Raw genomic sequence first — 23,693 nt, 5'->3', positions numbered from 1 at the left:
AGGGCGTATTTGGGAATGTTGAGGAGTATGTTCCATTAAATCAAAGGATACTATGTACCTCCAGTTTTTTTTAAAAAGCCATATTTGCATTACCTCGTGAGTGACTGAAGGCATTAAGTTAATTATTTCTAGGATTTGAAGCTTTTAAAAAGAAAATTGGTGCTAATGGCTGTAATTGATGAGTTTTGAATGATTAAAACTCTCAGATTAGGAAGGAGTCTTAGCTTTGGTAACTCTGTAACTCCGTAAACATATTGTTTTTAAACAACTCCATAAACAAATCGGGATGAACTTGGCGCTGGAGCACCACTTACAATAGGTCCATCGCTGTAACTTATTGCACATAGACATTTAATAGACCCATAGGGCCTGGTAAGTTCCATTGCATAAATCTGTAGTCCTGAAAACCACTTATAGGCATTTGCATAGGGCTGGGTAGCATCGAGTTTTTTCTAGTGCTAATAGGTATTGTTTCCCCCTAGATGGAGCTTCACTGCTCATAATGACCGTTGTCTTGACTTTCTAGAATTTTTCTCCAACACTGATCTTGTTCCTACTTCCAAAATGATCGAATTGAAATTCCTTCTTGATGCCTCCTCTCCATGCCTTAAGAAAAAACTTGACTGTGCAGAATATTGTCTAGTTTTGAATATATATATATATATATATATATATATATATATATATATATATATATATATATATATATATATATATATATATACTAGCTGTTGGGGTGGCGCTTCGCGCCACCCCAACACCTAGTTGGTGGGGGCGCTTCGCGCCCCCCCAAGCCCCCCCGCGCGCGTAAGTCGTTACGCGCCATAATAGTTACGCGCCATTGTAGTTGTGTCCCTATGTCCCACCTGTGAATATAGATATATATATATATATATGGTTTTAACTACGTAAAACTTGCGAATATACAACATTCTTTGCTGTCCCATTGTCTTTGCATATAAATAGATTGTCAGGTTATCCCCCTGTTTCCCCCGGTGTCCCCGTTGTAGTTGTGTCCCTGTGTCCCGGTCGTCATTTATATTCCCTGTGTCCCGGGTCCCGGTCATCATTTGTATCCCGGTGTCCCGGTCTGTATATACATTCGTTTTTTAGTTTTGTTTTTCTCCTTTATTTTTTTCCTTTTTTTTTCTTTTTTAGCTTATTTAGATTTTTAGATTTTTTAGTTTTTTTTATTAGTTTTTAGTTTTTATTTCTTTTTAGTTTTTTTGTCCCGGTCGTCATTTATATCCCCCTGTTTCCCCCGGTGTCCCCGTTGTAGTTGTGTCCCTGTGTCCCGGTCGTTATTTATATTCCCTGTGTCCCGGTCGTCATTTGTATCCCGGTGTACCGGTCTGTATATACATTCGTTTTTTAGTTTTGTTTTTCTCCTTTATTTTTTTCCTTTTTTTTTCTTTTTTAGTTTATTTAGATTTTTAGATTTTTTAGTTTTTTTATTAGTTTTTAGTTTTTTTTTCTTTTTAGTTTTTTTGTAGTTTTTACCTTCTTTTTAGTTTTGTTAATTTTTTTTTTTACTTGTGTCCTGGTCGTCATTTATACTCCCTGTGTCCCGGTGCTTTGTTGATTGCTAATCGAACATTCCTTTTGTCCTGGTCGCTTTCTCTTTGAGTGTCGTCATTTATTTTTTTCTTTTTTAGTTCTTTTAGTTTTTACCTTTTTTAGTTTTTTTTTAGTTTTTAGTTTTTTTAGTTTTTTACCTTTTTTTAGTTTTTTTAGTTTTTTAGCTTTTTTATTTTTTTTATTAGTTTTTAGTTTTTTTGTAGTTTTTGCCTTTTTTTTTAGTTTTTTGTCCTGGTCGCTTTCTCTTTGAGTGTCGTCATTTATTAGTTTTTTCCTTTTTTTTTTAGTTTTTTATTGGTTTTTACCTTTATTTTAGCTTATTTTTCAGTTTTTTCCTTTTTTTTAGTTTTTTTTTATTTTTTATTTTTTTTAGTTTTTTACCTTTTTTTAGTTTTTTTAGTTTTTTTAGTTTTTTAGCTTTTTTACTTTTTTTATTAGTTTTTAGTTTTTTTTTGTAGTTTTTGCCTTTTTTTAGTTTTTTCAGTTTTTTTTTTAGTTTTTTATTGGTTTTTACCTTTATAGTTTTTTTAGTTTTTTAGCTTTTTTATTTTTTTTATTAGTTTTTAGTTTTTTTTGTAGTTTTTGCCTTTTTTTAGTTTTTTCAGTTTTGACGTCACCTAATCCAGTTTTTTCAGGTGACGTCACCTGACACATCCATCCACACATCCACAGACAGACAACTTATTTTTATATATATAGATATATATATATATATATATATATATATATATATATATATATATATATATATATATATATATATATATATATTAGTATACGTATTATGCCATTTTGGGAAAAGTTGTTCTACTATCTGTATCCTATCGTAAAACAAATGTAAAAAAAGGCATTATATGAATAAAAGGAATCTTTTTTTCTTTTGTCATTAATTTTTTTCTTTTGTCATTAACTTGATGATTCTATTTGATAGTGTTGAATGGTGTTGTTGTTTTGTGTTTTTCGCTCTCAGAGACTAACTTTAGTTTCCTCTCACTAATTTCTCACAGTCTGGTAATGCTTACGGGGTACTAGTATTTTTTCTTCTTTTTTTTTTTAATACTTAGTCATTCGAAGAGGTATAGACAAGTGAGCCTCGTCAATCGATTCGGTGTGGAAATAAAAATTCAAAATTTATTATCATTCTGTTTCGTTGTCGCTTAATCGGGCGAATAGAGCTTTATAAAGTTGGATTATTGCCATTTTTGCGCAAGCAGGTATGTAATAATTTTTGTTTTTAATCTTAACAATTATTGCTTTTTTTCAGTTTACCGCCACCTGCTCATCATGGCAATTCCCGTGGATGCAATGGCACAATGATAGCGCATGCTCATCCCCTCCCAGCGCATATACAAACAGCTGCTGTTTTCCCTGCTGGTCATTATGCAGCATATGGTCCTTTAAGTCCTGTCTCCTCCCAGTATGCTGAGGCCTGTTGGCCATTCAAATGATTTATTTTTCTTTTTGACAATCACCGTTTTATTTCTTGCATGCTAGAGCAATTCCTGTCTTCTATATTTCATTGAGCGTGGACGATCGTGATTTTTGTTCTCAAATTCTTTGTTATTTTCAAATCCGGGCACATTTTTAACAATTCTTCTTTAACGAAATAATTCTTGATGTTAGAATCCATTACGTGTACAGGCTGTGTTTCTGAAAAGTTTTTCTATGTACTGGGTGCGAGATATCTATTATGCGTAACGAGAAGGATTTTTCTTCACTTCGGTAATTGAATATCTGATATCCATCATTAAAGCCCACTTATTTGCACAAATAAATTATATATATATATATATATATATATATATATATATATATATATATATATATATATATACTTTTATCTCGTGTGTTTGGAAACCTAACGAAGAAAACATTAATATGCGGGAGAAGATATAAAACTGAATCTTCTGTTTTAAAGGGTCATGCTAAAAATTTATATTGAATCTTTTGAAATATTTAAATTTTATACTGAAGGGTATACTTCAACATAAAAACTTCCAGACTTGGAGTGGTTCTACTAATTTGAAACATTAAAGATTTGTCTGTTCCAATGAAGGCCTTTTGGATTTGGGTATGGCGAAAAATTTTAAGCAGTTATTTTTTTTCTTTCGATACATAGTTGAAGAATTTGTTCGATAATTTCTTAGACATCCCCTCTAAAACTTTTTCTGTGTTGTCAATAGTGGCTTAGTAATGTGTACTATGGTGTTGGAAGGGTATGTATTGTATATGTGCATTGACCTGCTCTGGAATGTAGGAGCAAATATTTTGGGGTGAAAGTATATGAAAAGGTTAGAGGTTAAGTTAGAGCAAAGGTTAAGGAGAGGTTAGGCTATGAAAAAGGAAGTTAAGCTACAAGGAAGATTAAATTTTTAATTTATCGCTTGAAACTATTTGTAGTTGGAAAAAATAATTATTTTAATACTTTAATATATATTAAGATGGTGGGATTATTTTTAAATAGTGCTGCTCGTACAGAGATTTTCTGCCCAAAAGCTTAGCAATTTTATTATTTATCGTTCACGAAAAGTTCCATTTTTCACTCAAAAAAAGGTATATATATATATATATATATATATATATATATATATATATATATATATATATATATATATATATATATATATATATATATATATATATATATATATATATATATATATATATATATCAGACACGTACGCAGGAAGAATTTTTTCGGGGGGTCAAAACCTTCGAAACAGCAGATATAAAGTAGCACTTTTTTTTAATTTAGTAATGCAAAAAGCACGTATATCGGAAAATACAGATTAACTTTAATCTGTAGTATTGTAGTGGATGGGGGGGGGAAGAAGACTGAAGCCTCAAAAGTACTTTTTAGGCTCAGGTTATGTTCATAGCAATTTAGAACCAGTAATTAATCTATTATATCCCACTGAAAGGGAAATTTTAGGGTTAACAGTGCAATATGGGTGCTGTGGGGGGTAGTTCTTCTATTGCAAAAACGTAGATTTTAATGAAAAATTATAGTTTCCAAAATTGATCCATTAAAAGCTTTACTTTATCCTGAAAAGGGGAGATAAACGCCCTAATATCAAGGATAATTCTATTTTGCTGTGGAAAGCAAACTCTCTTTACAAAAAAAAAAACAAAATAACAGTACAATTGCTAATTACTTCAAAGAGGGTAAAAAGTTAGACAGAAAATGGATTAATAATTGGACAGTGACTTGACCGGATAATTGCATGCTGTAAAATCCCCCAAAAAAGGCTTCACAAATGTATCTAGATTCTTAATAAATGTCCTTATTTTGCCAGAAATCCCAAGAAACCATGGGGAAATTAAACATTTCACAAAGTTTCGGGCCCCCCCTTGCGTACGTGCCAGATATATATATATATATATATATATATATATATATATATATATATATATATATATATATATATATATATATATATATATATATATATATATATATATATATATATATATATATATATGTATGTATGTATATACCCAAAATGCCTTTGGTGAGGCTTTGAAGGCCAACTAAAGAGATACTTTGTCTGCTATCCTAGTTAATCATCAACGAGTGGCTTCCATGGTGAAGGGGGCAGTTGGCTGTGCCCTCCCCTCCTAGATCTAGGAAAGTACTTTTCGAGGGTATTTTCAAGGAAAAAAAATCTTTTTTTTTTGTACTTTCATAGATTTTTTTAAACGACAGTTTTTTCTCCCTGTCCCCTTGGATATTGGAAATTACATCCCCTCTCTCATTTTTTTTTTTTTTTTTTTGCGAATTGACACTAATGACATTAACTCGGGCTATTGAAATTTTGGTTATCTTAAAGCCTACTTTTTGTTTTCATTTATAATGTCAGTTCCTTGTATGTATAATACCAGCGAGTTTAACATATCCTAGATTGCAAAATGGACGATTTAAAAATATTTTTTTTTATAAAGGAAATATTAAAATAGCTTCATCAAGAACTAACTTAAAAATTATAATTGCCTTTGAAAAGTCCATCAATAATTTCATTCGAAAGTAATCTGTACGTTCTTTAAACTGGAAATTCTTTACAATATAGACTTTGAATATCGAAACGAGTCTAAGGTAAAGTAAAGGTTTTTTAATGTCCGTCTTGTGTCTACATATCACTTGTGGGTTATCTTCTTTTTTCTGACGCTCTTTTTGCAAAATAATCGTCTGTAAGGTAGACTAGGCTGAAAAAATGAAGGAATTTTTCACATTTTTAGGACATAACTTTTTAGAATGAAGATGGTTTCTGCTGATAATAACCGATATATTAATGTTTTGTATGTATACTAGTGTACAAATGTTGTAAGATTTCAAATCTATGCGCAAGCGCGTTTTTCGCTTGACACTTTTTTTTATTCTTAGCATCAGACTTCCGTAATAAGCACTTAGTTTTTAAGACCCGTTTTAGCTGTCGATTTGGGGTTTTACCTAATCACTCTATTTTTTAAACTAATCCTCTCTTCTTTTTTTTTCTTATTCTACGATCTCTTATTCCAACTTAATAATAACAGTAGACTTGTGTGTGTTTATTGTGCATTCTTATATCGTGTCAACGCAAATTTTGGTAAATATATAACCTTTGTAGTTCTTGCACCACAAGTGGCGTCAGGGAATTCCCTGTGGGGATGGGGGGGGGGGTCAGAAGCACCAAGGTTTTTCTCTGTCATTTCAGTAGTATTTATCTATCTTTTTTTGTCTCATAATCTGTTAGCATCTTCCTTTTTGATTGTCCCAGAGGGGGGATTGCCCCCTCCCCCTAGCTTCTCTCTGCCGGTGCACACTGATGGCACATGGTCTAAGCCCTAGGAGGATTTTTTTTTTTTTTTTTAGATGAAGTAGACCAAAGAAACGAAAGAAGTATATTTTATGCCTAATTTTTGGTGAGAAAGGGGAGGAGTTTATAATTTATACCCCACCTAAGGACTTTAATTATGCTTGTGCAAGAAGTTTGTCTATGTGTGTGTGTGTGTGTGTGTGTTTTAATAGTGAATTTGCACTGTCTTTTAGTTTTCGATTATTTCTACGCTTGTTAGTCTAGGTCAAATACATGTCTAGCTCGACTTCCATGAGTAGAAATAATTAAACTTCCTATGTGGCCTCCCTTTGTACAACTTAACTCACGAGATTCTACAACTTATTGCGTTCATTTTACGGTTAAAACAATTTTCATTCTGTTTCATTGTTGTTGTAATTATCTAGTTAACTCTTTTTAATTTTGCTTAGTCCTTTCTTTCTTATTCTTTTTCCTTTCTTATTTCTTTAGTCCTTTCATATTCTTTCTTTTTTAATTATTATTTTCAACAATAGTCTAGTAGATTTCGGGTGATCAAATTGTTGAGATTACTGATCAACTCGCTATTGATGACAAGTTTTTTCACGATAGTTATTCAATAAAAAAAATTTGCATATCTCCGCTAAAAAAAATTAAAACTTTGATTTTTTTTTTAAATTGAGATATAAAACACTCAAAAAACAATATTGGCGAAATTTCCGTGGTCAATTTTTCCTGTTGAAAGAGTCATCGCTGCTAATTTGTAGTTTTGCCAAATCCTTTTTTTTACAAACAATGGTGATTATCAGTCTTTAAATATTGTGATTATCATCAATATCAGTCAATGGTGATCATACTGTCTTTAAATACAAGAAGAAGATGCTATCTTTTGTTTTCCTCCTCCCATTTAGATACGATCGCTACTAATTGCGATGACACCCTTCTTTTGAGCCTTCAGTTAGTCATTGCAGGATATAATCCCTCTGCTACTGGTATATATTCGAACATATGTTTTATAATTGAAGTAGGGGCCCTGCGCAATATCTCAGGAACGGCTAAGGTTGTTAAGTCGAATAGGTTTCTATATAATTCAATAGGTTTCTGGTGATCAGACTGTTGAAATTAATGGTAAACCTCTTTGTTAAGTTTTGTCGTGCAATTCACATAAAGATCATGTTGCTAAAAAGAACCAAATTGAACAAAAACCCTTTTCAGAATAAAAGCTTAATGTGGCATATTTCAAATCGGAATTGGACCCATGTAGTGGAGTATAATAATAGAATAAAAATAATAGAAATAATAGAATAATAATAGAAGAATAGTGCACTTAATGTAAAACGAGGAATTGAAAAACAGCCAGCCACTTTTTTACACCAAAGAAGGGTGGTCAATTGGAATGATTTTTAGTAAGACAATTGTTTTTTAACGCGTTGGAGACTGCTTTTGAATGTTTTCTGAACGTACGATTTGTGAAATTTATTAATATAAATTATTATTATAATTTAGTTGTTATTTTTGCAATTACCTAAATTGGTAATTTACCCAGTAAATTGGAAAATTTGTCTCCTATATCTGTTTTATTTTTTATTTTGAGTGATTTTAATTAGAGTGCATGCATCATTTTAAAGTAGTTGATGCCGCTCAGTTCTAAACGCCTTTTGGGCTTCATTCATGAATAATGAATGAGGGAAAAACTTGGAACTACCCATGTTATTTTGTCAGTAGTATAAATTAAAAGATTAATTTCAGAAACGTTAATATGGCATTGAATCCTTTTTTTTATCATGCGTTACTCGAAGACTTCATCAATAAAATCTTTTTTTTTTTAGAAATATTCATTTTTCATTAAGCTTATAATGAACATTTTGAACATACACACAAAAAAAATCAATAAATAATTTAATGTCTCAGTTATTTATTTCATTGTAGCCTGTGGAACTTTCCCCTCTCTAAGAGTAGACGATGAAAGACTGATGACACCTGACCAAAAAGCGTCATTGATCTGTTGTATTACTGGGACATAGACATGAAAGTATTAACAATCTTATGGTTTTTCAAATATTATTTTACTAATTACAAAGTCAGTATCTAGAGTAAAAGAGGAAAACTCTTTTGAACTCTGCTTTCCTCTTCTTTTATATAATTTTTTAATTTGTTAATCTTAAATTTATTTTAATTTGTTATCTAATTGAATTTCCAGATATTATTTTATTATTTACAAAGTCAGTCTCTAGAGTAAAACGGAGAAATTCTTGTAAACTTTGCTTTTCTCTTTTCTTTCCTCCGTCTTCTTTTTTTCTTCTCTACCATTTATTTATTATTTAAACTTAAAATTCTTTCTATTAATTATTTAGCATCAATATTATTTTATTATTTACGAAGTCAGTCTATGGAGTATCTTATGGAGTTTCTTCTTTTCTTTTCTTCTTCCTTTTTATATAATCTATTTTCTATGTCTTTGTTCCTTTTCTGTTTTTTGTTTGGTTTAGTAGATATAAGTTTGAAACGGAATTCTTTTTCGTTTCTAAGAGGGTTGATGGTGTAAGATATTATTTTTATTTAGGGTTTATTCCTTGATTTAAATAAACGTGTTGATGCTGTTCTAAGAATTAACGTGGGCGCTTTTCTTTCATTATAAAACTTCTTATCACTTTTGACATAGCATTTTTTTTCTCTACTTATTCTTTTTTTTTGCATTTTCTTCCACAATTTAAAAAGTAAAAAATAACTACCGGAAGATTTCTGGAAAAAATTCAGAAGCTGCAGCTTCTCCATAGCTTGTTTTTTGTTCTTTCAGCCTTGTTATTCTCTTTGTAATTTTTGCTTTATTTTGGCATTTAAGTTATTTTAGAAAGCATATTAAAACTGTATTTGTTTGTTTTATCTTTCTCTTTATAAAACTTTATTTAATCTCGTTCCAGAAAAAAAAAATCTTCTTTTCCATGCTTTAAGTTTCTCGTCTAAATGAATCAAGTAATTGAGATTTTTAACTCAGATAGTCATTAAACAGTATCTTTTTGTAGTATCTTTATAATAATAATAATTTATAATAATTTATTCCAGAAAAAGCCCGTGGGCCATAGGAAAATTACATAACAACAAACAAACAACAAATTAACTACATTAAATTAATACTATTTAAAGAAAACGCTCCCAATGTGCCGCTGCAATCCTTACAAATCATGCTATCCTTTTAATACTCAGGAAATTTGTCTCTTTCACTCTATCTAGGATCCATATCTCATTCAATTTTTCTTTACCATACATCTCTCGCCTCCAATCATTCAATTCGACACATTCACACAAAAAATGTATTAAACATTCATCCTGAGATCCACACATAGGACAAGCAATAGATTCTACCTTCTCCCCTTTTCTCCCTTGATACTTTCTTTTCTCCCCAATCAAAAATCCATTTCCCCTCCAATCCAAATAAGCCTTCAAATCCTCTCTACTTAACCCAACCTTCCAAAATACCTCCAAAGATACTATATAGTATATTTTATGCCATTCCCTGAATTATGTATTCATGCTATCTTTGGGTATATCTTTGTAATTTTCATTCATAATTATTCAGCCTTTATAATATAAATCATGAAATTGCTGTTTAATCTGAAAACGTGCACCAATTGAACAGAGCTGTCATTAAATTGCTTCTAAGAAAATACCCCAAAGAAGGCTAAAAGAATGTCCACCTAGTTTGCTGATTTTTAAAATGAGTAAGGTCTCTCCAAGATTAGACAAATTTAAACGTTTTTCAAGCTTAAAATGGCCGTATTTACTCAATATGAGAATATTATATGGCAGATTTTGAACTATATTTTGATGATTATTATTACCAAATAGAAAATAACTTTAATTAGGGGATACTTCGTTCTTGGTTTGCTCATTTTAAGATTTTTGCTCTTTTTTTAACTTATGAAATATTTTCAATACAAAATCTGCGGAGCTACATTTTAGTTCACTTAATCTACTTGGTGACTTGGTCAACCAGATCATTATCTTTGAGTGTCCATGTTTTGAAAATTTGAAACAATTTGCCAAGAATGCGCCTACTTTTCTGTGAAAAAGCCGGATTATCATTCCTGCGTGTACGCTCTTAAAAAAACACTACATTTGTCTAGCCGTTAAATTTTAGCTCTATGTATATATTCATCCAATTTGAAATCCGCTTAAAACCTTACTTAAGTTACTGTTTATTTTAAATCTGAGTTTAAATAGTCCCAATACTAAAATTAGAAATCCCTTAAATGTGTTGGTTAACAGAAAGAATGTATTAAGTTGAAATCCTGCATGTGAGTTTATCATATCGGAAGACGAATGGATGGTGTTTGAATAGTCATGTGCTGGGTTTTTTTTACGTCTCTTTGCGCCTAAAAAATTTTTTTCGATGCCTGCAGAGACGTTCCTGGGGGGGGGCAAACTAGGTAGTTGTGCCGTTTCTCGGGAATTTCATCCAATTTTTCACTGTAATTTGGCTTTTTTTGCTTATATTAGGGTCGGGAGGGGACGCTGTAATCAATTTTGCCCTGGTCGCCGCCAACACTAGGAACGGCTCCGGATGCCTATTTAGTTAGCATATTTCTTTTCTCTTATATCTTTTTATTCTTCTATATTGTAATTACTGTCTTATGCGTATCTCTGTTGAATACACTGTCAGTGGAATTATTTACCTCAAGAATCATTGAATAAAGTTGTATAAAAATGTATATATGCATGATACTTTTCTGGTGTCGATATTAGAACACCCTTTCGTACCTTGATGTTAAAAAACACCTTGAACTAAACAGCAAATTTATTTAAAATCGTTAAAAAACTTAGAAGGAAGCAAGGGAAATAATACAAAATCTAATAAGTTATAAGAAAGTAAACATGGGACAAGGGCCGGATACATAATTAATGTTTGGAAGGTATCGTTTTTGTTTTCAGTCCCATCACCCATATAATTAGTGCAATTATCCAACTTCTGGGAGCACGTAATACCTCCTAGATACTCCCCTGAACATTACTAACCTTTGCTCTGTGTGTTTATAAATAAATAAATAATGAAAGTGAATTAACATCTGATATGTATAGTTAGCCTTTGGACAGAGAACACAAAAATCCTTCGGCAAATGATTTTTGGCGATTGCTTTAATTATTATAACGATCAATTTGTGTATTGTTCGTGAAATAGTATTCCTTCAGGCGATAGTAGTGCCACTGTGGGATTGTAGATTAGCCACTAAGTGTTTATTATCTTTCCATAGTAATATATCTATATAGAGTTCAAACTAGTTTGAGTTGTTCTTAGTTTTGATTGTCGGTTTTACCTGTTTAATGTTTAGTATTTACTGCCTTAATATCATTGATTGTTGAATGTTAGGTTAGCATTATTATGTATTAAGCCAATCATATTATCATGCGAGATAAATAGTCTAAACAAGTGAGCTTAATGTGAATAGCCCTTTGTAAAAGGGCGTATGAGGGCTGTTTGTGTTCAGGAGTTTACCCGTGGAATTGGTTGATCAATGCCTGATAATCCAGCTTTATACCTAAATCCTTGTAACGGCTGAAGATTTTTTTTTTTTTTTTTTTTTTTTTTTTTTTTTTTTTTTTTTTTTTTTTTTTTTTTTTTTTTTTTTTTTTTTAGTATATAGATTTAGACCCATTATTATTTATTGAGTTAGTTTTTAAGGCACACCTTTTTTACTGAGCATTTGTTTTTCGTAGAAGAAGCAGAGGAAACGAACATATGTAAGAGTTGGTTGGCTTACTACAGAATGATTTGGTTTTTGTGTCATCCTAGCTATTTTCATGATAATTAATAATAGTAGATAAAGGCATTAGAAATATCTTAGTTTTTAACTAGGAAGAGCTGGGTACTCGAATTTGAATTATTGAGATATAGGGCTTGTTTAGTTTAGATTCAAAAATCTTCACGCTCCTGCTTTGTAATTGACTCTAGTACCCTAACAGTATCTAACTAATAGTTATGCACTTAGTAGATTTTAGTGCTTTTTTAGGGAAGCAGATGGTACCAAATAATTTTGATGGTTTGTTCGGGTCTCTCCTTTCGTGTCCATTCCCATTTTCAATGTATTATGTCCCGTTTTTCGGTTGTTCTTTGTAAGAGTGCCTTTTTATTATTATCTTCAGGAATGTTTTCTATGTCGTTTTTTTCTGACTGTTTTTAGGAGGTGACCTGCCAATAAGTGGCAGTGGCGTCGTTTGAACTTAAATCGAGTGGTGGAAACATGATATTTTTGATGCACTAAGTGGTTATTTATCGACTGATCACACTTTCAACTGTATTCAATAATAGTGTGTCCCTCTCTGTTTCTGTATTCGTATACTGTTCAATAAAGTTCGCGGGTTCTAATGTCTTTGAGATAGTTTTCTTTTCTAAATTCTATTTCGATTTGTTTAGTAGAGTGTTAATTGAGCTGCTCGTTCGACCTATCATCAGTAAAATGTCATATTAAACACTATGTTAATTTATATTATTCACAATGTCAGTATATGCTGGCTAGTCAATAGCTAATTTGATAGCTGGAATCTGGTGCTGCAGATGCTATGGAATGAGAAGTACTAGTTTTTATGGCACTTGGTATTAACCAAGTGACATATAGCGATCGGAAATTCTGTCGGTCTGTCTGTCTGTCTATCAATTCTGGTTTTGCCAGTTAAGGCACTTCCAGATAAGCTAGGACGATGAAATTTGACAGGCGTATCAGGGACCAGACCAGATCAAATTAGAAATAGTCGTTTCCCTGATTCGACCATCTGGGGGGAGTGGGGGGACGGTTAATTCGGAAAAATTAGAAAAAATGAGGTATTTTTAACTTAAGAACGGGTGACCGGATCTTAATAAAATTTGATATTTAGAAGGAACTCATGTCTCAGAGCTCTTGTTTTAAATCCCGACCAGATCTGGTGACGTTGGGGGGAATTGAAGGGGGAAACCTAAATCTTGGAAAACGCTTACACTGAAGAGATCGGGATGAAACTTAGTGGGCTGAATAAGCAAATGCCGTAGATACGTGATTGACGCGTAACCTGACTGGATCCGCTCTCTTTGGGGGAGTTAGGGGGGTGGTGTTCAGTGCTTCGCGAGTTTGGTGCTTATGGACGTTCCGGGACGATGAAAATTGGTGGGCGTGTCAGGGACCTGCACAAATTGACTGATAAAGCTGTTTTCCCCGATTCGACCTTCTAGGGGCTGAAGGGAGAGGAAAAACTAGAAAAATGAGGTATTTTTAACTTACGAGTGGGTGATCGGATCTTAATGAATTTTGATATTTAGAAGGATCTCGTGTCTCAGAGCTCTCATTTTAAATATCGACCCGCATTAAGCCTCTGATTTTCCTTTAAATCAATCTATTGATTGGCTCTTCCGGCCTTGTCACAAGTGCCATATGAGTTCTTGTTTTTGTCAGAGGGAGAATATTAGATCAGTCTTTTGGTTGCTGGTAAGAGAGTTTTTTTTTTCTTATAGGTAAGCGACTATATTTCAATATAGAGATTATATCGATGTAGTAATTTTTATTAAAAGGTGAGATTCATTATGCATAGTTCTGTATGTATACCTAAAGCGTATAATAGAAGTGTACCTACCGCGTACACGATGCAGCTATCAGTCTTTACAAGGTATATCAATATATCAATACAAGGTATATCAATATATGAAAGGGGCTTCTTTTCACCAATGCTCCGCTCTTTACGCTAAAGTTTGACTCTTTCTCTCAACTCTTCTTTTTAAAACAGTAAAAAACTTTAGCGTAAAGAGCGGGGCGCTGATGAGGAAGCAGCCCTTTCATATACGAAGTAATTTCTGTTCGTTTTAAGTTTTAATGTCGCTCCTTACTTTCAGTTGAAAAAACTTATTTTTTCTAATTTGATTTCTGAACGTTTTTGAATCAATGCATGTTTTGATTTTGGCTCTCCGCAGAGAAATAATTAAAACGAGATTTGCATATTTATTTTTTTTTTGGCTAAATGGCTTTCTCATAATTTTGATCGAATGATTTTGAGAAAAAAGAAGGAAGGGGGAGGAAGCCTAGTTGCCCCCCAATTTTTTGGTTAATTAAAAAGACAACTAGAACTTTTGATTTTTTACGAATCTTTTTATTAGTAAAATATATACGTAACTTATAAACTAGCTTACGTAAAGAATTTTTTATTCTCATGTTTTTATTACACATATGAGAGGGTTCGCCCCCTCGTCAGTACCTCTCTCTTTACACTAAATCTTAAATTTTGTCCCAATTCATTAAGAATGACCCCTGAATCACAAAAGCCGTAGAATAAATAGTTGACATTACTAAAAATACTTTAGCGTAAAGAGCGAGGTATTAGGAGGAGGTGAGCCCCTCATATGGGTAGTAATTTCTGTTCGTTTTAAGTTTTAATGCTGCTCCTTACTTCCAGCTGAAAAAACTTTTTCATATTTATTTTTTCATAGTTTTTTTTTATAATGCTAGTAAATCCTGCGCACCCTTCATGGAAATTTTCTTCCCACATGACAAATTCCTCGATGGAAAGTTCCCCCAGTATATCCCCCTCTTCTCAATCCCTCCTCCCAACAAAAAATCCTCCTGAAAACACCTGTACACCTTCCAATAACCATTACTATGCACCGGTCAAAGTTTGTAACTTGTAGCCCCTCCCACGGGGACTGTGGAGGAGTAAGTCGTCTCCAAAGACATAGTTATAAGGTTTTTCGACTACGCTGAATAAAATGGCTATCTCAGAATTTTGATCCGTTGACTTTGGGAAAATAATTAGTGTGGGAGGGGGCCTAGGTGCCCTCCAATTTTTTGGTCACTTAAAAATGGCACTAGAACTTTTCATTTCCTTTAGAATGAGCCCTCTCGCAACATTCTAGGACAACCGGGTCGATACGATCACCCCTGGGAAAAAACAAACAAACAAATAAACACGCATCCGTGATCTGCCTTCTGGCAAAAAATACAAAATTCCACATTTTCGTAGATAGGAGCTTGAAACTTCTACAGTAGGGTTCTCCGATACGCTGAATCTGATGGTGTAATTTTCGTTAATTCTATGACGTGGGGGGTGTTTCCCCCTATTTTCTAAAATAACACAAAAATTCTCAGGCTCGTAACTTTTGGTGCGTAAGACTAACTTGATGAAACTTATGTATTTAAAATCAGCATTAAAATGCGATTCTTTTGATGTAGCTATTGGTATGAAAATTCCATTTTTTAGAGTTTTGGTTTCTATTGAGCCGGGTCGCTCCTTACTACTGTTCGTTACCACGAACTGATTGATATCAATACACAACGCATCTAAATCTGTTGCTGGAGAGGCCAAAATCAAAGAAGGGCTTAGTATATTATTAGTATTATAAACAGTGGCGTAATTGGATGGGTGGATAAGCAGGAGGTTCTGTCCCCCCCCCTAGATTTTGAAAAATACTTTTTGCGGGAGGGGGGAGGCATTTTTCTTGAAAATGCTTTTGTATTTTTTATTGAAACAAGATGCAGAGAAATGAGAAGCCCCCCCCCCAACTATTTAGTGAAAATAAGTTGAAAAATCTCTTTTGTATTTTTATTATAAACAAGAATGCAAAAAATGACTAGTTTGCTGCTCCATCCCCTAGATATTGAAAAATAATGCCCCACCCCACTAGATCCTCGTGAATCGGCACTGCGTATAAATCACAGTCTCATCACTACAGGAATAATTCGTCATCATGGTGAGAACCATCGAGCATCAGGTGATGAACTTATAATAGAAATGGCGAAGTTGGGTCTAGGAGGCAATGAAGTAGGTAGGTATCATTAAAAGCTGGCGGATTGTATTCGTAGTTTAGTAAGTATACCCTTTTTCGTTCTGGGGTGCGGGAATCAGGTCAAAACTTTCAGGAAAGGTATTCCCCTTTTGGAGGGGGGGGGTGTGTGTTTAAGAGGGCTTAAAATTTTGGGAGAAGAGAATTTTTTTTGCTGTCTTCGCAAAAGAGGACGCGCCATGTTTTTTTATGCTTGTCATCTGATCTAGGGGAGTTACTTGCTATGGGGCAGGGGTGGCTGCCCCCTCTTGAGCCCAGTTTGTCTCCCCAGCTGAAATTTCATTTTCTGCAAAAACTTGTCGAAACCAAGATAAATATGCTTAATTCAAGCATCCAGAAAAACAGGTCAGTTTTCTTTAGCATATTTTTGCCTTTATAGTACTATATTACTCGTTTTCCCCTGTCATTTTCACTCTATTTGGGAAAATTGGCTCCAACTTTGCCCCCCCCCCCTCCAAAGATTTGGCAAAATTACGTCACTGGTCTGACATGTTCTTTGGCTAGTACTTTACAATTGATTCACCAAACTACTGCATCTACAATCTTTAGGGGAAATTTGAACTAAATCAAAAGACAGTATGTGCATTGTCAAAAAAGAGCGTCAAAAGACGTTAAATTGCGTAAACAGCTAAAAACTAGTAATTACAAAAATATTTCTATTTTAACAAGAGATTACAACAATTCCAAAACCTTAAAAAAGGAAACCAAAGTTTTAAGCTTGGTAGAAATCGTTGTTAGATAAACATCATTACCGAATTTCTTTTCTTATAAGTCTAAGCAATGTCGTTTTAAGACATGAAAAAAAGTTGAAAAATTTTATAATTTCAGTTAAGAATCGCCAGTCATTATGTAAACTGCAAAATCCAATCGCTCCGTGATTAAGCTTGCAGATTTGAACAGAACCAGTTACATAATCTCACTAGGAAGGTCCAAAAAATGAAAATTTGCAATCGTTACAAATGATGATTTGATATTTTGACAAGGGATTACAACAATTCAAAAACTTAAAGTTTCAAGCTTAGTATGTGTCATTGTTAGAAATTGGACTAGCTTCAAAAATCAAATATTTTAGAAAAGATTCAGTATGAAAAGACATTAAATGACGTAAAGAGAAAAAAAACTGGCAATTGCAAAAATATTTTAACAAGGGATTACAGCAATTCAAAAACCTTACAAAAAAAAATCAAAAGTTTGAACCTTAGTACATATCGTTAGTAGTGACAGCATAATGACTTTAAAGGGCCCCTATCCCTTCGAATCCCGATCCAAGCACTTTTTAAAAAAAGTTCTTCAAGATGCAGAGCTTGTAACATAATACGGGCTTCTTTACTTATGCAAATGATTTCTTTGGTTGTTGCGTAATAGGAAATGTTTACTTATGCAAATATGCAAAAGTATACGTTACGTAATAGGGAGTGTTTTCTTCAAGACATTTCGAAACATTTCTTAAGACCTTTTTCTGCAAGACGTTTTTCAACATATTTCAAGATTCACATTGCAAGACGTTTTTAAGACATTTTGCTTCAAGATGTTTCAAGACGTTTTTTAAGACAGTTTTCTTCAATACGTTTTCCAAGACGGTTTTCTTCAAGACGTTTTTCTTCAAGATTTCTTTGGCTGTTACGTAATAGGGAATGTTTACCTGTGTTAAGGATAATGAATTCTCGTGTGACTTGTTTCTTCAGGCCCCGTGGGGAATCCTCGCTTGTAACTGGGTAGGTTTAAAACCACGCGTTAAAACCACGCGTAGGTTTTACATAATGATGGCTCCAACCTGTGTGCTACGTAATGACGGCGCACACGTGGGTGTTATGTAATGGTAGCGCACATGTGGGTGGTGCTGCATATGTGACTTATGGAATGACGGTGCACATGTGGGATGTTACGTAATTCCTTTAAGAGATATTTTTCTTCAATGCGTTTTTTTCGAGATTTCATTTTCTTTCAAAACATTTTTTTCTTTGACAAAATTTACTTCAGGATTTTTTCCTCAGGAAACCTTTATAATCTAAACATTTTTGTCCGCTTTAGGATTTAAAAGAGTTTTCCTTCCAATGGAGCTGTTTGGTAGATAGTTGGACCAAGAAAGCCTTCCTAATATTTTGATTCGGGAAATAGATTCTACCAAATGACTTATACCCCGCATGGGGAATTTCCTGCATACTTTCTAGAACGATTAAATGGATTGCGTGTTCCCAAGTATCTCAATGCTATTGACTATTGATCTATTAAGCGCACCTTCGTGCTACAATGCTATAAATTCAAACATTGGCTGTAGCAAAATCATGTTTGAATGGGGCTTCAGTATTATGCTTTATGCAGCGAAAGTCTCATTACTTACAATAGTAATAACAATAAAAGAAAATGTCAACTTCACAATACGTTTTCCCTCTAGTAAACGAAACACACTAATGGAAAAGAAAGAGACAGCTTTCCTAGACAAGTTAAGTTAGATATTCAATCAGTGAAATGTTACATAGCATTGGTTTTAGATATTTTATTGAATAAATGATTATGTATTGAAGGTTCATCCTGGAACAAGAAGTCTAAAAGATACAGACTTTTCTTGTTCGTAAATACGAGTTTCATTAACAAAAAATATTATAAAATCATGAAATCACAGAAGAAAACAAATAAAACTCAGCAAACGGAAGAAAAAAACATGAAAGAAACTAATATGGGATAAAATATTAGCAATACAGCGTGAATTAAAGAAGTGCGGGAGCCCTAGCAACCAATGCCAGGAGTGGGGGGAGGGTTTATGTAAGAGGTAAATTTAAACCATATTACGAGATATCTCTGAGAGGTTTTAATGAAAATGGCTTATTTCTTTGAGCCAAAACTATGCATTCCGGGTTGACGAGCATACATTTGAATAATGTTTTTCTTTGTATTTTGCCTAATCTCGTTAGAGGTAAATTTAAGCCACATTAAGAGATTTTTTAGATCTTTTAATGAAAATGCCCTGTTTCTTTGACTGGGTGTAAGACTTCAGTCCCCCTCAATCGAAAAAAATCTTTTAACACCTCCCATCTTACCTTTAAGCTGTAGAATGAGTTATTCCAAGGCAATTCACGCCACCGTGGTAAACTATGAATGGCCCATGGCACTCTCTGGTACCCTCATCATTCCAAAGGCATTTTTAGATATTTTCGTGATAAAAATATGCTTCAAATCTGTTGATATCTTTTTTAGCAATGGATGCCCCCATGGCAGTTCGCACTACTGTGGTAAACTGTGGATGGCACACGACACCCTCTGGCATCTTTCATCATTCCTAAGGCACTTTCAGGTATTTTATTGTTAAAAATATGCTTTAAATCCATTGGTTCGTATTTTCGGAAGCCACCTTCAACGTGGTACACCATGTCAACTGACACCACCATGACCCTCCGTGATACACCACGTTGATTCACGCTACCGTAACACATTATTATTGACCCTCTGGCATTATATGACGCCCCTCATCATTCGTAAGACATTTTCCAGATATTTTCTTCTTAAAAATCATGGTTTAATTCCATTGATTCGTGTTTTTGCAAGCCACCATCAACATGATGCACTATCTCAGTTCAAGCCACTATGCCACGCTTTGACTGGCCCTCTGGCACACTCTGTCGTCCGTCATCAGTCTTAAGAAATTTTTTAGAAAGTTTTTTAAGTAAAGTGATATCCAATTCCGCTTTCTTGCCCCCCGCTTATCGCTTAGATAATTCAGTTGAGTGAGATTTTATGAAGATAGTTCTATTGAGTGAGAGGCATATCTGATATTAACCCCCTTATTAGGATTGTATAAATATTTTGCTAGTTCATTTGTTAATAGGTAAGTCTATCTATTATTCGTCTATGCGTCATTCCTGATATTAACAAAAATATTTGGGCTTATTAAGCGTGCGCGCACACACTTACTAAGCCCAAACGAACCTAACTCAAAATCAGTTAATAAAATGTAACCAAAGTAAAAATCAGTTGTGGGGCCATTTATAGCTTATAATTTTTACAAGGTTTTGTTAATAGGTTCTATGATTTTGATAATGCAACCTAAGGTTCCGATAATGTAATAGAAGATTCTCATTATATGAGACGAGATGTTGATAATTTAGTGTGAAATTTTCGATAAAATCAGACAAGATTTTGATAATACTATACAAGATTTTGGTAAAACTTGATAATATTTTGATAGTACCAGACACGATTTTGCTAAAACCATTCTATTTTTTGATAATAACTTACAATATTTAGGTAATATTAGAAATGATTCATAATATTTCACTTGACTTTGATAATGCAGGACAAGAATCTGCAATATTTAACAGGATTTGGTAACATTATGCTAGACTTTGATAATATCATTTAAGGTTTTGATAATATTTGACAAGATTTTGGTAATCTTGATAAGATTATCAGACACGATTTTAATAGCACTATTTAAAATTTCTTTAATAGGTAATATGATTTCGATAGCTCATTATTAGATTTTGGTAATAGCAGACACGTTTTGATTATGGGTGAAAATATTTTACTAATAACTTGCGTGGATTAAATGATAATACCTTGCGAGATTTTGTTAATAACTTGCATAATTTTGATGATACCATGTATGGTTTTGATATTTTCATAAAGGATTCTCAATAAACCAGTCTATGTTAATACTATGTTAAATTCGGTCATAGTAGACACGATGTAGATAACATAATGTCAGATTTCACGATATCAAACACGTTATGATGTTACCAGAAAAATATATTTGTTGATATCAGGTAGAATTTTCATAATTACATGCATGATTTTGTTAATAACTTACAAGATGTTGATAATACTATGTAAGTTTTATAATATCATAGACGATTATCATTATACCATGTGGAATTTTGATAATGTAGCACGAGATATTTAATAATTTTAGGCATGATTTTAATAATATCACACAAGATATTGGTTACGCTTGGTAATACTTTGATAATACCAGGCACGATTTTGTTTTCGTCATTCTAAATTTTGATAATAATTTGCAAGATTTAGCTATTACCGGAAAGGATTGTCATATTATCTCACAAGAATTCGAAAATGTGAGACAAGATTTTGTAATATTTAAACATGGTTTGGTAATATCACGCAAGACTTTGACAATATCCTGTAAGGTTTTGATAATATTTGACAAGATTTTGATAATGCTGATAGTCTTATACAAGAATTTGGTAATAATTGGCAAGATTTTGATAATCTTGATAGTGACAGACATGATTTGACGGCACTAAATTAAATTTGGTAATAGCAAACAAGATTTAAATAATATCATATAAGATTTGACGATATCAGACACGTTTTGATATTACAAGAAAAATATTTTTGTTGATATCAGGTAGAACTTTCATAATATCATGGATGATTTTTTTAATAACTTGCAAGATTTTGATAATACTATGTAAAATTGTGATAATATCATACAGGATTCTCACTATATCATGTGGGATTTTGATAATATACCACAAGATATTAATATTTCAGGCCTGGTTTTGATAATGTTACACAGGATTCTGACAGTGCCTGATAACATTTCTATTTTACCAGACACTATTTTGCGAGCATCATTCTAGATTTTGATAATAACTTGCAAGATTTATGTAATACCGGAAAGAGCTGTCATAATATCTCACAACACTTTGAAAATGCGAGACAACATTTTTTAATATTTAAACATGAGTTTGTAACGTCGTACAAAACTTTGATAATATCGTTTAAGGTTTTGATAATACTTGACAAGATCTTAACAATCTTAATAATAGGAGATATAAATTTGGTAGCACTATGCTAAACCTTGTTAGTAGGTAACATGATTTTGATAGCACCATATTATATTTTGGTACTGGCAGACACGTTTTGATTGTAGCTGCAAATATTTTGTTAATGTCATTTAAGATTTTGATAATACCATGAAAGATTTTGTTAATAACTTTCAAGCTTTTGATAACGTCATGTAAGGGTTTAATAATACCATAAAGAATTATCATTATATCTGTCGAGATTTCAATACTGTAGTGCAATATTTTGATATTCTTAATAACAAGAGATACGGTTTCATTTTACTATGTTAAATTTCGGTAATAGCAGACAGGATTTTGATGACACCATTTTAGAATTATACAAAACAGACATGTTTTTATACTACCAAAAAATATTTTATTAATGACAGGTGAAATGTTGATAATACCGTGCAAGATTTTGTTAATTACTTGCAGGATTTTGATAATACCTCTTCAGGTTATGATATTGCAATAGAGGATTCTCGTTATATCAGGTGAGATTTTGATAGAGTAGTGCAAGATGTTTGATAATATCAGACACGATTTGAATAATACCACGCAGGATTTTGGTAATGTCTGATCATATTTTGATAGCGACAGAAGCGATTTTACTAGAGGCATTCTAGATTTTGATAATAACTTGCAAAATCTAGGTAATGCCCGAAAGGATTCTTATAATATCTCTCAAGACTGTTATGATACAAGACAAGATTTTACAATAAGTAACAAGATTCGGTAACATAATGAAAGACTTTGATAATACCATGTAAAGTTTTGACTATGTTTGACAAGATTTTGATAATCTTGATAATAGCACATACGATTTTGATAGTACTATGTTAAGTTTCGTTTTGTTAATAGTTAACATGATTTTGATAGCATCATATTAGAAATGGTAATAGCACACGTTAAGATGTGCTTGATGTTTTCCAGATAAATTGCCCATGGACTGTTTTGGCTACCCGACTGACTGGCCATAGGCGATCTCAATCAGTAGGCTGTACGAAAAGTGTGGTTCAATTCCGCTTTCTAAGACTATAATGAAAGAAAGGTTGAGATGGCTAGGGACCCTTCTGCGGTAGAAGGATGACAGCATGCCAAAGATTGTCCATTTGGGCAACCGTCTAGGGCTAAACGAAAAGCAGGTCGTCCTCGGTTCAGGTAGGAGAATGCCATAAGAAAAGATTTAAAGGAAATTGGAACTTCCTGTGAGGGTGGAAAGACGGAGGCTTTGAATATATTGGGACGGAGAAGGAGTGTGCGTATATGTGTTTATCTCAGGTGGATTGGTGCTGCGGTTAGTTGTTATTAGTAGTTGAAGTTGTAGTAGTAGTAGTAGTAGTACTAGTGTTAGTAGTAGTAGCAGTAGTAGTAGTAGTAGTATTAGTATTAGTAGTAGTAGTAGTAGTAGTAGTAGTAGTAGTAGTACTAGTACTAGTAGCAGTAGTAGCAGCAGTAGTAGTAGTAGTAGTAGTAGCAGTAGCAGTAGTAGTAGCAGTAGTAGTGGTAGTAGTAGTTTGTATATTTTTATGTAATTCTCTGATTTTGTTTCTTTTTTTTATATCAGGGTTAATAATCTAATAGACTTGGGAGGTTGAATTTGATTTTAACCTTATGATTAAGAGGGCCTGATCCGACCTAACAATGGAGGGCTTTGACATCATCCTGAAATAATGAATTTTCCTATTGCCAAGGCCAATAGAAAACTGTTAATACGGTTCCTGCAAG

At 32.9% G+C, this 23,693-nt stretch overlaps 1 protein-coding gene across 4 annotated transcripts in view; it reads left to right on the top strand.

Annotated features, from left to right (window-relative positions):
- LOC136038434 (homeodomain-interacting protein kinase 2-like) overlaps positions 1–12,733 on the top strand; it is a 121,780-nt gene extending 109,047 nt beyond the window's left edge. For 2 of the 4 annotated variants that reach the window (XR_010620205.1, XR_010620204.1), the window contains exons 20-22: positions 2,843–2,995; positions 8,298–8,400; positions 12,545–12,733. Coding sequence is in view for 2 of the 4 variants with exons in the window: in XM_065721517.1 (XP_065577589.1) it covers positions 2,843–2,995; positions 12,545–12,551 (160 nt within the window). In the remaining 2 variants the exon portion in view is untranslated. The remainder of the gene's footprint in view (positions 1–2,842; positions 2,996–8,297; positions 8,401–12,544) is intronic. The other 2 variants (XM_065721517.1, XM_065721513.1) reach the window with 1 other exon arrangement.
- Positions 12,734–23,693: the final 10,960 nt, after the last annotated feature.

This window comes from Artemia franciscana, chromosome 2 (assembly GCF_032884065.1).
Source record: "Artemia franciscana chromosome 2, ASM3288406v1, whole genome shotgun sequence".
Taxonomy (NCBI): domain Eukaryota; kingdom Metazoa; phylum Arthropoda; class Branchiopoda; order Anostraca; family Artemiidae; genus Artemia; species Artemia franciscana.
The sequence above is the reverse complement of the archived record's forward strand: the minus strand, read 5'-3'. Positions and strand labels throughout refer to the sequence as shown.